Genomic DNA, 16,265 nt, shown 5'->3' with positions numbered 1-16,265 from the left:
ATTTGAACTGTACACGTATACCTAACAACAAAATTTTTTCATTTACCTGTGTTTAAAGTAATTGCAAATTGCTGATATTTTTGTTCAAGCATATTGTTTTTCTTAAATTGTTTAACATTTCACAGCGGTTTAACATGTTACTTTAATTATTCTTCCCTTAGTTTATTTATTTTGTATTTACATTGTATCATAGATCAAATTTATTTGTTCAGTGTATGTTCACTGGTGTTAATATGTCTTTTGATTGAGTTAAGCCATTTCAATTGATATTTTATAGTGTGTCTTTCTATGTTGTGATGTTACACTATTGTTTCAGATAAGGGTGAAGGTTTGGTACAGTAGACTCCACCTAATCGGATATCGGCTAAACGAATATATCGGCTATTGTAATATTATTTCAAAACACCAAACCCTTCCCTATATGTTTAATGTTAATTTTATCGTGTAATCGATCTTGGATATAAGAATATATCGGCAAATCGGATAAGAATATTCAGGTCATTTTGTTCAAAACCATGCACAATCGGATATTTTCAATGTTTTTCTGACAGGAAATGGACCCAGAAGTTACGAATTTACAATCTTGCAGACAAGAAGATTTTGTTTTTACTAAATAAAAGGAACTATTTCTTAATAAATTGTTGTCTTTAATCATTGTCTTCCTTTGTGACGTGAATTAGATGCCCTTTTACTTCAAATGGTTTGAATTTATTTATAAAGTATGCAAGACTCAGTTGACAAGTTGACGTTGCTGTTTGGAGAATTTTGATTAAACTCTAAATGTTCACAGAATCAGAAATATGATCTAAACTGAATGTACCTCCTTCTGAATAATTTATTGCAATATAAATATAAATCCCTTTTGACAAGAGAAATCTGACTTTTGTCAGATATATTTTTTCACATGTGCAAAAGTAACCACATGTCATGGACGCCATTTTGGATGTTTACAAATTTGTTAGGAAGCCTCTAGAACTATGACCTAAATATTAATAGTCTTCAGAAAACGTAAACTTTATGCAATAATATTTTATCAATCATGATTATTTTAATAAATTTAAATTTGATTATTTAAAGAAATAAAATTATAACAAATACGATTTTAGTTTGGAGATTCTACACAGACATGCTCAGATCTATTTATAGCCAAATTAGTTTACCTGTGTGATAATGTAAATAATGGATATTAATTTACTTACAAAACAAATAAAGACAAACTATGGATGGTAGATAATAATTCACATAAATATTTCAGGACATTTGATTTATTTTAATAAATAAAGGATTTAAAAACTGCAAACAAATTTAATCATTACATAATCAGCTGATAATTTTTTACACAAACATCGTGGAGATGTAACTGATAAAAATCACTCTATCAATCCTCCAGCCCTTTCACATATTTAGCAATTGTCAGGGTTAGTAACATCTCAGGATTATATCTACTCATTATTGCAGAATATTCAATGAATATACATTCATCGTCTAATTGAATATATCGGGCAATCGGATATTTTTAGCTGACATTTTGGGTATCCGATTTGCCGGAGTCTACTGTACCATTAAAACGTTTAAACCCGCTACAATTGTTTGCACCTGTCCTAAGTCAGGAATCTGATGTTCAGTAGTTGTCGTTTGTTGATGTGGTTTATAAGTGTTTCCCGTTTTTTATATAGATTAGACCATTGGTTTTCCCGTTTGAATGATTTTACACTAGTAATTTTTTGGGGCCCTTTATAGCTTGCTGTTCGGTGTGAGCCAAGGCTTCGTGTTGAAGACCATACTTTGACCTATAATGGTTTACTTTTATAAATTTTGACTTGGATGGAGAGTTGTCTCATTGGCACTCATACCACATCTTCTTATATCTATCATAAAGGTAATCAATCATTCAACAATTTTTTTTTTTAATTTGTGAATTTTATATAATCATCTTTTTTTCATGTACACCAAGGCTATAAAATGAAAATACCCCAAAGATGTATACTAAATGCTGAAAACCTTGAAAATATGAGGCAACATAAAGGTCTAATCATAACTGTTCCTTTGCATTATTGAAATCTGATAAAGCTAGTCCGTAAAAGAGACGACAGAATCCTAAAGAACCATCTATACCAACTTACAATGAATAACTTAAAAATACTTATTCAAAAGCTTAATATGGTGAATTACCTTGTCTAACTGTTCGATCATTATATCTTTCCGTTTATCTGTAGACACTGCAACTGCTAACTGCTGTTGTGTTTCTAAATGCTGTTAAAAGAATGCAGAAGTATGAATTGTATTAAAATGCACTGTATACTTACAGAAAGGGGAGATAATTCAAGCTTTTTTAGTTACCTGCCTTATGTAGATATAAAATATATATATTTCGCTATATATTGTAATATCAAAACTGCCAGATTAAAATATTTGCATGTTTTTTAAGATACTAAAATTTAAAAACATAAATTAAAACAACTGTATTAAACAAGAGTGCACACGCTGAAATGTCTCGCCTTCTTTACTAATCATTGATATTATGTTGATAGTCCTAAATATAAAGCTTTAATACAACTGTCACATAAACTTAACATTAACCAAGTAAACTAAACATTGACCAATGAACCATGAAAATGAGGTCAAGGTCAGATGAACCATGCTAGGCAGACATGTACAGCTAACAATTCTTCCATACAACAAGTATGGTTGACCTATTGCTTATAGTTTAAGAAAAACAGACCAAAACACAAAAACTTAACACTGAGCAATGAACCTTGAAAATGAGGTCAAGGTCAAATAAAACCTGCGTGACTGACATATAGATCATAAAATATTTCCATACACCAAATGTAGTTGAACTATTGCATATAGTATTAGAAAAAAAGATCAAATCTCAAAAACTTAACTTTGACCACTGAACCATGAAAATGAGGTCAAGGTCAGATGACACCTGCCAGCTAGACATGTACACCTTACAATCATTCCATACAGCAAATATAGTAGACCTATTGAATGCAGTATTAGAAAAAAAGACCAAAACTCAAAAACTTAACTTTGACCACTGAACCATGAAAATGAGGTCAAGGTCAGATGACACCTGCCAGCTAGACATGTACACCTTACAATCCTTCCATACACCAAATATAGTAGACCTATTGCATACAGTATAAGAAAAACAGACCAAAACACAAAAACTCAACTATAACCACTGAACCATGAAAATGAGGTCAAGGTCAGATGACACCTGCCAGCTAGACATGTACACCTTACAATCCTTCCATACACCAAATATAGTAGACCTATTGCATACAGTATAAGAAAAACAGACCAAAACACAAAAAATCAACTATAACCACTGAACCATGAAAATGAGGTCAAGGTCAGATGACACCTGCCAGCTAGACATGTACACCTTACAATCCTTCCATACACCAAATATAGTAGACCTATTGCATACAGTATAAGAAAAACAGACCAAAACACAAAAACTTAACTATAACCACTGAACCATGAAAATGAGGTCAAGGTCAGATAACACCTGCCAGTTGGACATGTACACCTTACAGTCCTTCCATACACCGAATATACTAGACCTATTGCTTATAGTATCTGAGATATGGACTTGACCACGAAAACTTAACCTTGTTCCCTGATCCATGAAATGAGGTCGAGGTCAAGTGAAAACTGTCTGACGGGCATGAGGACCTTGCAAGGTAAGCACATACCAAATATAGTTATCCTATTACTTATAATAAGAGAGAATTTAACATTACAAAAAATCTGAACTTTTTTTTCAAGTAGTCACTGAACCATGAAAATGAGGTCAAGGACATTGGACATGTGACTGACGGAAACTTCGTAACATGAGGCATCCATATACAAAGTATGAAGCATCCAGGTCTTCCACCCTCTAAAATATAAAACTTTTAAGAAGTTAGCTAAAGCCGCCGCCGCCGCCGCCGTAGCCGCCGCCGCCGCCGGATCACTATCCCTATGTCGAGCTTTCTGCGACAAAAGTCGCAGGCTCGACAAAAATCATAAACAAATGTATAAAATAAGCTATCTTTTGTTTATGAGACGTAAAAGTACCAAAAAGTATCAATATTTCAAGTACAGTGAAAGTACTTTTTCTTATAAAAATGTCCATTTATGAAGAAAATTCCATTTACAATTAACTTCATTCACTGAAATCAAGTATTTACCTTTATATTCAACTTCTGTATTTGTTGTTCACAATGCTGAAATAGTAACAAGTAATACTTAATCGTTTTTTAAGGATGACATGAATTAACCAATAATAAAACATCCTCTGCATCCTATACAGCTTGCCATAGAAATTCATGAATCACGCTACCCATCTCATACAGCTTACCATAGAAGTTCTATGACCAACAAAAATCCAATACTGTGGATTAATTTATTTTAGTGGATACAAATTTTCGTGGATTGAGGAAAAACTGTATTTTTTCTTGGATATTTGATTTCCTGGTTTGCCAAAGTCTGAATACAAGCATATAGAAAATTTGTACTTAATTGAACATCTAAATTTGTGGTTTTCCCTTACCCACAATTCCATGACAATGGGTATCCCACAAATAATAATGAATCCACAACATAATACAACTTGCAAATTTTTTATTAATTAATTATTCCTCATATAAAGCTTGTAAATGGAAATAAGAATTTAATGTAAATGTAACATGTATATTCTTTGTTTTCCTCATCACTATCTATATGTACATTGGAATGGTATTTAACCTACCAGAGCACACAATCTCATCCCTGGTTTTTGGTTGGGTTTACATTGCTCAATCTTTAGTTTTTATTGTCTCAAGTTCTATGGACTGCCACTGGTTTGTTTTTTTAATATTTTTTCTTTTGTTCATGGTGTTGCCTGTTTTTCTTAGACATATGGCTTTTGATTGCCCATCATCAGTATTTTCCCCACCTTTTTAAAATATTATACCTTCCTTCTATATCTTTCCTTCTCTAAAATTTCTCTTAGTCTTGTATTTTCATTATGTACAGACACATCGTTTCTGTTTATAGAAGAGTTATCTGTCCACATACAGGCAGTTATACTTGGAAAATTCTCCAGTAACTCTGATACATTGTCCTGACCATTTCCACTAAAACAGCAATGGAAATACAATGTAGTTAGATAATCTAGCAAATAAAATTAATCAGAATAACAAATACTTTTTGGGCCTATACTCTTTTTTCTCTTTTTTATAAGGTCTTTTTCTCTTTACTAAATACCTAGTCATCTTGCTGGTCAGATGAGTCTTTCATCACTATATTCATTTGTTTTAAAAGAAAGAGAACTTTCTGATGGTCCAAAGTTTCATGTGCATAATTATGAAAAGTTATTTCACAAGAAAACCCCTACATAACTCTAATTAAGACTAAGTAAGTCTTAAAATAGATCTAGCATTAGACTATCAATGTACAATTACATGGGACTACCAATCAGGACTCCTTCAAAATGGATTTAGTAGACACCATAGATGCCATATTTACACAAAACACAAATCTTGTTACCTCATTAATGAATATTCTGCATTTCCTGGGTATGGTTCAATATGAACTGCTTCAGGATCTTCATTGAAGTCAAATGATTTTGCTCCTACAAATCAGAAAGAAAAATTAATTTCTCAATTCACAGTTTTTAAAATTTTATTGAGGATATTACTATTTAAACACATTAAAACTTGTTTCATTCAAACAAAATTCCACTGAAGCATGAATAGAATTAAAACCATTACTGATTATTCCAAAAAAAATATTGTATAAAAAACTATTCTTGTTTACAGGAACTTAGACAATTACTAACAAGAAATTTAAAATACCAAGATGAAGTTAGTTTGCTGTTCTATACAACTGTACCTAACACTTAAATATCATGTTATATGTGTACGTTAAAATTGTTAAGTCTTATTTCGTTGGTGAGTGACATGGCAACCAAAAAGTTTATTTGTTCCTAAGTATGTATTTCTAAACAGGTTAAAATAGTTCTTTAGGTGTGGTGGAATATTTCGTATCTGGACATAATTCTAGTGCATCTAAATGTAATAAATGTTATCCTTATGGAGGTCAAGGATATATAAAATAGGCTCTTCACTCAAAGTCACTTAACATTATGGCCAATGATTGAGTCTGCTGAGTTTACTCATCAATAAACTTCTCTATGATAACCTTTTTACTATATCAAACATGTTTTAGAATGAAATAAGATATTTTCTAGATCACTTACCCATCATAGAATTAGATTCACCCGTTGATATTTTCAACATATTCTTCAGTTGACTACGGACATCTTCCATTCCCTGCACATCCAAACTACTATCCTAAAATGAAAGTTTAAATTATGAAAAAAGAAACCTGGAAAATGATCCATAATTTTACATTTCTTTGGAATAAAAAAATAAATATGACAAATTGTTGTTAATCTCCAAAATATTTTTTTAATTTTTTTACCCATATTTATTATTTCATTCAATTATCATTGCAGTTTTCTTACATGGATCTGAATAAAACTAATCCAAGTTTACTTAATTTGTTTTCAATCTCACAAAGTAAATATCAAACCTACTTTTGAGATTATTAAAAAAAAATTTTTTTTATCTATACTTCTTTTTTATTATTAATAATAACATTCCCAAACTGATTTTTTACAAGATGATAAATTTATATAAGAGTCCATCAGAGAATGTAACATAGCTTTCTTTAAATATAAATCTTATGAAAGTGTTTACTGGTAAATCAAAACTTACATGAGCTTCAGAGTATTGTTCCATTTGTGTGACAGGTGAGTATTCTTCCTTTGTCTTGTGCTGTTCTGAAGTCCTACCACGGTCTACTTTGTTTCCTCCTTTAGACACTGACACACCACCATATCTGCTTTGTCCATCCTTGGACTGATCAATATTACCTCTAGATACTGGAACTCTGCTCTGGCCCTGTACAGCCTGCCTAGTATTCCTGCTTGCTGGAAAAGAATCTCCAACTTTGTTTAAACTTTCCGTTGATTGTCCATTACCCATTCTAACATTTCCTTTAGCTTTGACAGGTGGCTGAACATTCTTTTCCTGTGCTCTTCCCTTTGGTTCCTCTCTTACTAATCTAGATTTTGCATGCTGAGCAAGAACTTCCCTCTTCTGCACTCCTTTTTCCAAGTAGGATTGTTGATCTTTGTTTCCATGTCCTTTTGCATAGTTCCATGGTTTTTTATCCACAGGCTTGCCCTCTGGTTTGTTGTTTGGTGCCATCTGAGACCTACTTGTGTCCTTCATCTGTACATCATGTGTTGTTGATGGATTGGCCATTGCCTGTCCTCTTCCACCACTGGGTGCATGCTGATTTACTACTGCTGATGTCTGAGCCATGTTCTGTACTTGCTGGTTCCTACTGACTTGTACTTTATTCTGATGATGGTTATAAACTGTGTCCTGACCTGAATGAATAATGGCAGTATTTGCTTGGAAATTTTGTTGTGAAGGAAGAAACCTTTGGGTTTTTGGTTCATCAAAGTCAATTAGTTTCTGGCTGTATCCGCCACTCTGGTTTAAACTATCAGGAGTCTGGGGACTATGACCAAACTGACTTTGTTGTGGAACTGACACAAATATTTCTCTTGTCTCAAATAGCTGTGAATGCTGTAGGCTTGGACTTATACTATGATGGTGGGGAGACTGCCCATGACTTGGTGAATACTTTGGTGACCTTCTATCCACACCAAATGAAGGAATAGAATGTTGTGGTGAATTTCTAACCATTTTCTGTGTATTCTGTCCATGTGTTTCATAATTATCTCTAAATGGAGAAATATCTGTTTCATCAAGTGTTTGTTGAGTAAGTTCAAAGTTTTCATGTGCAGTTTGTTTTTGCTGGTTTTCATAATTTACATTCTGGGAGACTTGTGGTCTCATTTGTTGTCTTGACAAGGACGGTGATTTCATACCTGCATCAAAATGCTCTTCTTGAAAATTATTAAGATCATGTAGAGGGGAGAAAATCACCTTACTATCAAGTTCTTCATCTGGTTCACTTTGATTTGGGGAAGTTTTCAACTCATAAAAATTTCCATCAGGGGAGTCATTACGGTTCATTCCTGAATTTTCAATAAACTGTTCTCTAGTGATCATTGAAATACTTCTATTATTATGTTCAGGAGTTGATGCAGATCGATTGATTCCTCTTGGAAGAATAACATCAGTCATAGCAGTTTCATCAAGAGAAGAGAAATCTAGCTGTTTTATTGGACGAAATACGACTGATTCACTATCACCAGCCACAAAACCAGAGCTCTGTGAAAACATTGGGCTTCCATCTGGACGGGATCGTTGATATGCTGCATTATTTCCTGTTTGCTCTTGTTGGTTATTACCTATTTGAATGAGCTCTTCATCTCTCTGCATACTTTCATTTTGTGAATTCAATCTATCACCTTTATTCATAAATGACTGTCCTGGAAAATCACTAGGGTCCATGTCTTCAAAATTTTGCCCAAGAAATTGAGAATTTGGCTCTAAATATCTTTGAAAGTCAACTGCATTCTCCTCATCCATATAATGTTGTTGATCATTCTCATATGGTCCATCCTGGCCTGTTTGTTGCAAGCCATGTATTAAACGGTTAGTTAGTTCCTGGTTAAAATGGCCTTCCATATTTGACCCTCAGTAGCTAAAAAATTAAATAAGAAATTTTGTGTCAAACTTACTGTACTACTTATACATTAACTATATACATTTTAAGAAATGGATAACAAGATATATGATAGAATGGACAATTTTGAAAATTATATAAAATAAGATGTGGTATGATTGCCAAAGAGACAACTATCCCACTAAGTCCAAATGGTGTGGATTTAAACAATTATAGATCACCATAATCCTTCAACAATGGGCAAGATGTACAATAAAAAAATATATAATACATGTACTATTAAATCTATAATTACACGAATTAGATACAAAATAAAAAATATATACCAAAATTGACAAATCAATTTCATACATTGTTGTGTGTACTTCACTCGGTCATGTAATTATAATTAGTTTTCATTTATTTATAAATTTAACATCCATTAGTTGTACAACAATATGGCATGAAATTTGTAGAATTGTCTACCTTTTAAATAATTACATCTGCCATATTGTTATTTTAGAAAAATAGTATTCCCGAAGTAAAATTGTATAAAAGTATTTACACTTTTGGTATTTAGCTGAAGTTTCTCTCCAAATGACAATTGATCTGTTTCTGATTAACCTTCTGATGTCAAGCAACCACTTATTAATTATGATGTCAAATTTTATGGGAACTTGTACGATTTTAAGTTATGGCAGAGAAATTGGCATACAAGTGTAAATAAGTTTATTTTAAATGAGTTAAAGTAACATACATCTCAAAATTATAGTCTCTGTTATCAATGTGAGCTATATTTAACCATATATATAAAATTCGGTTTTCAAATAATATTAATCAGTTTTTGGGTAATTGTTGCACAGTAACTTATTCAATTTTAAAATTTTAAAATTTTTGAGCAGGGTTTTTACTGGTAGTCAAATCAATGAAAAAATCATCTCTGTTACAGGCACTTGCTTCAGGTGATGGTAAAGGCAGAAAGGGCGAGAGGGGACCTTTATCATCACATGAAATAAGCACCTGTAATCTCTGTGCTCCCAATAGACATATTTACACTTATAAGGGTATTTAGATACAGCTACTCCAAATGACCCTAGATTGGTCTCTGAATAACCTTCTGTTATCATGCAACAACCACCTTTTTACATCGAGATGACCGTGAGGGCATTCCGATGTATTGCTATCGCCTAGATTTCCATTACGTAACTTTCGTTTTGGGTTTGTAACCGATCTATAAACATGATAAATACACGCACATTAATGAGTGCAAAATAACATTCCTTATTGTTTGTTATAAACTGAATACGTCTCTTCAATGAATACTGATAAAAATATTTTTGTTTAGAACATCAATTAATAATATGAAAGTGTTTTGTTGTTAGATATATATATATAAGTTAACACATCCGGAAGAATATCTCGGCAATCACCGCAAGGACCGGTAACTCTGCATGAAAGATTGTTTTTGCGGGAAAATATGAATGCCTACTCATATCCAATCTTTTAGAAAAATTTGAATTTTTACAGAAGAGTGTCCGCCATGCACTTGCACTGCACATTATGAGAACAGTAGAATAGAATGATATACAAATGGATGAAAACTATATATACATGTAACTGTTATATTAATACTAGTATATAACAATAAACCAGTGTATACTGATTTGTATCACTACAATATAATAGTTGTTAGGGTGAGGTTGAATTTCATGTCATTTATTCATCATCCACGCACGAACTTGTCTCAGAAAAAAATATATCTATGTACATTAACCTCAGTTTCAGGTTTAGAGATGTGATTTTTTTCTGAGACAAGTGCTTTTGACCATCCACAAGAACTTGTGGTCATCTGATGTTCAGTACTTTGATTAGTTATGTCAAATGTTTTAAATTGTGATGCAAAATTTTTGTGGGAACTTGTTTGACTTGAAGTACTAGTGGACACATTTGCATATAAGTGTAAATACTTCTATTACAGCAGGGATTGTTCTTGAATCTTGATATGAAATGTTTATATTATAGATCCAGTACTGACATGACTGATGGCAATCCAGGTATTCATCCAGTACTGCAATCGAAAGGCAGAAAACTGTGGACTCCCTATGTATCTGGACTCATTTGATGTTAGTTTAGTGTGAACCCTGCACGTGAATAAATTTAAATTCTAACGCCAAGTTTTTAACAAATAATGACTGAATCATGTAGAAACACGACTAATTATTCAAAAAATCGACAGAAATGTTTAACGGTTTTTGAAGATATGTGCGGTTTAAGGGAAAGCACATACTATGTTTCTGTCTAAATTAAAAGTATTGTCAATTGTTGATGAATTTCATTCTATTCTCAGGACGGTAGGATGGAAGAAACTGTCAAACAAAAATTCATAAACAACTTTCCATGTTTGTCATGCGCATTGTAAACTATTTCGGTGGTTTCTGACTTTTTCTTAGACGCCAAGGAAAAAGTCAGAGACGAAACAATAAAATTAAAACACTAACGGACAGACTAAAAATTCCGTGTTTGTTTCTCTTCAAAAATAATAGTAGACAATAACAGAGACATGTATACATGTCTGTGACAATAATTATCTTAAATAAGGACTTATAATTGCGCTGGTAATATAGATCCCTGTCTCAAACACCACACACACTTGGATTTGAAATAAACACTTATCTTCTATGTATAGTAAATTATGTAAAAGTGATTAAACTCAGAAAGTGTCATTTAGAGGGGCATTACCTATCAATTTAAGTTCATGATCACCGATTTGACTCAAATTCTCACGTGCGATTTAAAACATACTAAAAAGTATATCCAAATTACAAAAAGTCTTAAATAAAGAATGAACAATGCATGGACTCGATAATATGTATCAGCATTTCGTGTGTATTTTAGTCAAGACGACATCTAGTTAACCACCGAGATGACTTCCGAAGACTAATGGCGGTCATTAAACCCGATATAAACATAAGTATAAATACAAATAGATAGCGAACACGTGCAATTGGATTTTTCTAGGTCTGTTTGATTTCATGTTATAGGATAAAAAATGTTAATCACCGTTTTTGACCTGTATAAGAATGATTTTTTCAGTGTGGATCGAATCAGTCAACGAAATGGTTCACCTTAGTTTCACTTTCTTTGTTGACATTCTTTTCCTTTTTAATTGCTGAACACACCTAGTACATGTGTAATTCATCTTCAGCTAAGGGGTTAAATTGAAGGTCACACGAATACGGATTGACTGAGGTTAAATTATTGACTTGCAAGTCAATAATACATAAGAAATGTTTTTCAGCTTATTTTGACACTTTTTTTTGCCGAACTGAATGCTTTCAACGAAATATTATTTCAAATTTCCGCTTTTATTGATACTTGAAACAAAAAGAATCGTAACTTATTTTTTGTCAAAATCGATTCTAATGCCCTTTCGAGATTTGCAATATTCAAAAGTACTTTACTGACTGTGTCATAGTAGTCTCGGGTTAATAGCCATAGTTATGATTAATATGTAAAAAAAAGAAATGCAAGTCATCGATGATCCAACTTTACTTTTTTAAGGGGGGGGGGGGGGGGATAAAATGTTTGATTCTAAATGTCTTGAAAAGGTTTATTTAAGAAGGAAGTTTGTTTCCATAGAAAATAATGGAAAAATAAATTCAAAATTGAGTTTCCAAAAGAATTTTTGATACCGTATGTTGTTGAAAAAATAGTTTGTTTTTGATAAAAGACGAAAATAATTCCTTACCCCGAGGCAAAAACTTTCCCCTCCATAAAAGATGAGTGGTCGAAGCCTTACCTCTTAATAGTTTTAACACAAAAAAAATAGATATACCAAGAACGCTGCTCAACTCAGTCTTATTTATGCTTTATTCTGAATAATGCTTTATATTGGACTCCAACAAGATCATTGTGGCTGCATGGATGGGGTCCTCTATCATAAAAGTATGTATCAGAAAGCACCCATTAAAACCGCACGGAAAAAGTAAGAAAATGAGTAGGTGTCACCATACTCGGTACAAGTAACATTAATTTATAGCGATGTTAAACTAATGTCGTTCGGTACTCAACTTTTCGGTAGTATCCTTAATCTCAAGTTAACTAGGACATATGAGATGCACGCATTCCCTGAAATGTGTGTTATTGAGTGACAGGACACATTAATATATATGAAAGTGCTCTTTTGACAGAAGTTTATTTCTATCTAATTTTGTCTTTGAGAAGGTTTTGCATGAGCTCTGCATCATATAAGTGCAAAAACAAGTCGATCAATAGGGATGCACTATTAGCACCCATTGGAATACTGACTGTCTGTTGAAATATAAATCCACCAATTCAACAAATATGTTGTCGATAAAAAAATAAGTCCAGCATTTTGGTGATATTGTGACAGTGATATTTTTCATTTACATCTAGTGTGAACATATAGAAACTTTAAGAATTATTTATTTCATTTAATTTATCTTTCAGACAATTCTTCTGTTTTCTTTCATGTCAGTCATGTTAATTTTAAAAGACTTTTAACTACATGTACAAATGTATGTTAAAAAATTACAACGCTTTTTACATTACGCACCTTATAATCCGTTTGTCATTGTCCATTGTCTAAATACTTTCACGATAAGTTTATTATCTTAACAATTAAGATGCTTTTGTATTTTGTTGGTTTATAGCTAATGATGTAATATTACGTGTAGTAGATAGTTCAATTAAGATTTAGTGTGACTTTTAGTTGGGAACCCGACAGACTAAGGCACGGACGTTGAATTGATATGCATACGGAAACCCGTAGTGAACAAAACATGTATACTGGACTTTGCCGTGTATTTACATGTATGTTTTATACTGTGTTTAACAATACTTGTAGTTGTATTTGAACTTGAATTAATATAACTTTTGGTATCCGAATTAATGTTTTATTTACTTATACTGTGAGCTACTCCCCAGAACAGTTGTTATAGCAGGGTCGTCCAAAACCCCTGTTATAAATTGGTGGAGGACCCGGGCAGTTTGCTTAGTTTTACACTTGTCAGACAAACTGTTGAGAAGATTCGTACCTACGCTCTACCAATAATGACGAACTATAAAATGAGTACGAGATTTAACTGGTGGTGTCCGCCGGAACTTAGGAAACAGTGTCAACGAAATTTAACAAATTCAACTGGAAATATTACCGGTGAGAACAGTGATTTTTCGGACAATCTATCTCCAAATTATAGTCAAAGGAATTTCCTTAATCAAATCAAATGTTATCGCTGTAGAGAAATAGGTCATTTTGCTAAGAATTGTACGCGCGACAGGAAGATTAAGTCTTCGAAAAAGATAGAGAGGGACCGTCAAAGGCTGCTGCAGTTTATTCAAAAACGAACTTGTTCTGACTTTCCTTTTGCCGAAATAGACAATGCAAAGTTCTACGGGGCTCTTAACAATTCATATTCGTATAATTCTGGACAAAACATTTCTTCAATTAACACTGTCGAAACTGAATTGGAGAAAGAAAGAGTTTTGAACACAGAAAAAGAAACCGTTATCAAAGGATTAATTCAAAGGGAGAAAAGTTTACAAAAACAGTCTAATCAACAAAAGGAACTACTTGAGAAATTTAAGATAAAATTGGCAGAAGACCGAAAGATAATATGCTCCTCCGAAAAAGAAATTATGCGTTTAAAATCAGAAACGGAAAGACTCACAGATTTAATTCAATGCTTCAAATCAGAGCTAGAAAAGACTCTACGCGAGGAATATCGTTTCGCAACTATTGTGCGGGACCGTGAAACTTATATCAAAGAACTCCAAAAATGCATCGTGGACAATGATGTTAGTTTCCTCGGCAAAAAGGACGGATCTCTCAGACTATGGAACGAAGGAAAATATTATCCTGACTTCAATAAAGACAAAATAATAAGAATTGGAGGACCTCCCCATTTTATGCTTTTCACTAACATAGGACATGACTTACGGGAAGAGTTTCTAAAAGGAAACGTGAAGCCGAATTGGGAACAGTAATGCGCAGACTCTGGGGACAGAGTCTTATTCGATCCGGGAGGGAATTTGTGACAGTGATATTTTTCATTTACATCTAGTGTGAACATATAGAAACTTTAAGAATTATTTATTTCATTTAATTTATCTTTCAGACAATTCTTCTGTTTTCTTTCATGTCAGTCATGTTAATTTTAAAAGACTTTTAACTACATGTACAAATGTATGTTAAAAAATTACAACGCTTTTTACATTACGCACCTTATAATCCGTTTGTCATTGTCCATTGTCTAAATACTTTCACGATAAGTTTATTATCTTAACAATTAAGATGCTTTTGTATTTTGTTGGTTTATAGCTAATGATGTAATATTACGTGTAGTAGATAGTTCAATTAAGATTTAGTGTGACTTTTAGTTGGGAACCCGACAGACTAAGGCACGGACGTTGAATTGATATGCATACGGAAACCCGTAGTGAACAAAACATGTATACTGGACTTTGCCGTGTATTTACATGTATGTTTTATACTGTGTTTAACAATACTTGTAGTTGTATTTGAACTTGAATTAATATAACTTTTGGTATCCGAATTAATGTTTTATTTACTTATACTGTGAGCTACTCCCCAGAACAGTTGTTATAGCAGGGTCGTCCAAAACCCCTGTTATAATATCATCGTCTGTGTATTTGTTGTTTAAAACCATTGTGGTTCTTTGCAAAGTTAGAAATGTCAAGACTCAAAACAAAAGAATTTTTATCCATCCCGGACGATGTATTCGTTCTTTCAATTGACCATTGGACATAGTTGTGTAAAGCGAAGAAAAATCTAAAGTCTTGATATTACTGCAAATTGTAAAGATTGCGATTGAAGAATCTGAATGACAACGCTGGTTGAATATACCTCATCACAGTATTTCTGAAGGCCATCTTTAAAAAAAGTCAAATATTTCAAGGGTTTATTATTTTGTAAAGATCTATATTCTTTATCTCTATCAATGTGAACAGCCATAACTTAAAATCGACAAATTTACACACAGACAATATAAATATATATGCAAGAACTAGATCGATGTGTCCGAAAACATAGTCGTTAAAAATCCGTATATTTCAGGAAAACTAATCATGAACATTGATATATGTAAAGAACTCAAGATTCTCTGTGTTTATAGTTATCCAGGTTAACCAAGATTAACAGTTCCTGTTGTAATTTGTCCAACCGTTTTCAGATTACTAGGTTCAACAGATATGTTTTTGTAAATCTATTACTCACAGTAGCTTGCCTTCAAACCTTTTGTTATCAAAGTAAACACGCCGTTGACTTTTGTTTACCATTATCACAAGATGGTGTAACTAAGTCTTGCCTATTGTTTCAGATTCACCAGCTATTAAAAATTAAATTCTAAGTTCAGCCAAAGTAAATGTACCGCAAGTTAAAATTACTTTAATGGTCTGGAAAAGCACTATTTTTTTGAAAATTAAAATAGGTCTAATTACATTGTTTTAAAATTGAGCAATACATCGTTTTATTATAGGTAATGGTATTTCTGCTTTGAACTGCATATTTGTAATTCTAAAAATCATTTACACTGACATATTAAAATTGATTTAGGTCTACTTCATCAATTATTGGGACAAAATCACAAAGCCCCCGAACA

The 16,265-nt window shown here is 32.6% G+C and overlaps 1 protein-coding gene across 2 annotated transcripts in view; it reads right to left on the bottom strand.

Moving 5' to 3' along the window:
• The window catches only part of LOC127698637 (uncharacterized), a 44,366-nt gene extending 33,326 nt beyond the window's left edge, over positions 1-11,040 (bottom strand). For both annotated transcript variants that reach the window (XM_052202195.1, XM_052202196.1), the window contains exons 1-7: positions 10,913-11,040; positions 6,756-8,664; positions 6,236-6,329; positions 5,524-5,608; positions 4,949-5,111; positions 4,185-4,220; positions 2,173-2,253 (exon numbers count right to left, since the gene is read on the bottom strand). In XM_052202195.1, coding sequence (XP_052058155.1) covers positions 2,173-2,253; positions 4,185-4,220; positions 4,949-5,111; positions 5,524-5,608; positions 6,236-6,329; positions 6,756-8,648 — 2,352 coding nt within the window. In that variant the 5' untranslated portion in view covers positions 8,649-8,664; positions 10,913-11,040. The remainder of the gene's footprint in view (positions 1-2,172; positions 2,254-4,184; positions 4,221-4,948; positions 5,112-5,523; positions 5,609-6,235; positions 6,330-6,755; positions 8,665-10,912) is intronic.
• Between the last annotated feature and the right edge of the window lie 5,225 nt (positions 11,041-16,265).

Source organism: Mytilus californianus, unplaced genomic scaffold (assembly GCF_021869535.1).
Source record: "Mytilus californianus isolate M0D057914Y unplaced genomic scaffold, xbMytCali1.0.p SCAF_4, whole genome shotgun sequence".
Lineage (NCBI taxonomy): Eukaryota > Metazoa > Mollusca > Bivalvia > Mytilida > Mytilidae > Mytilus > Mytilus californianus.
This window is presented reverse-complemented; position numbering and strand designations above follow the sequence as displayed.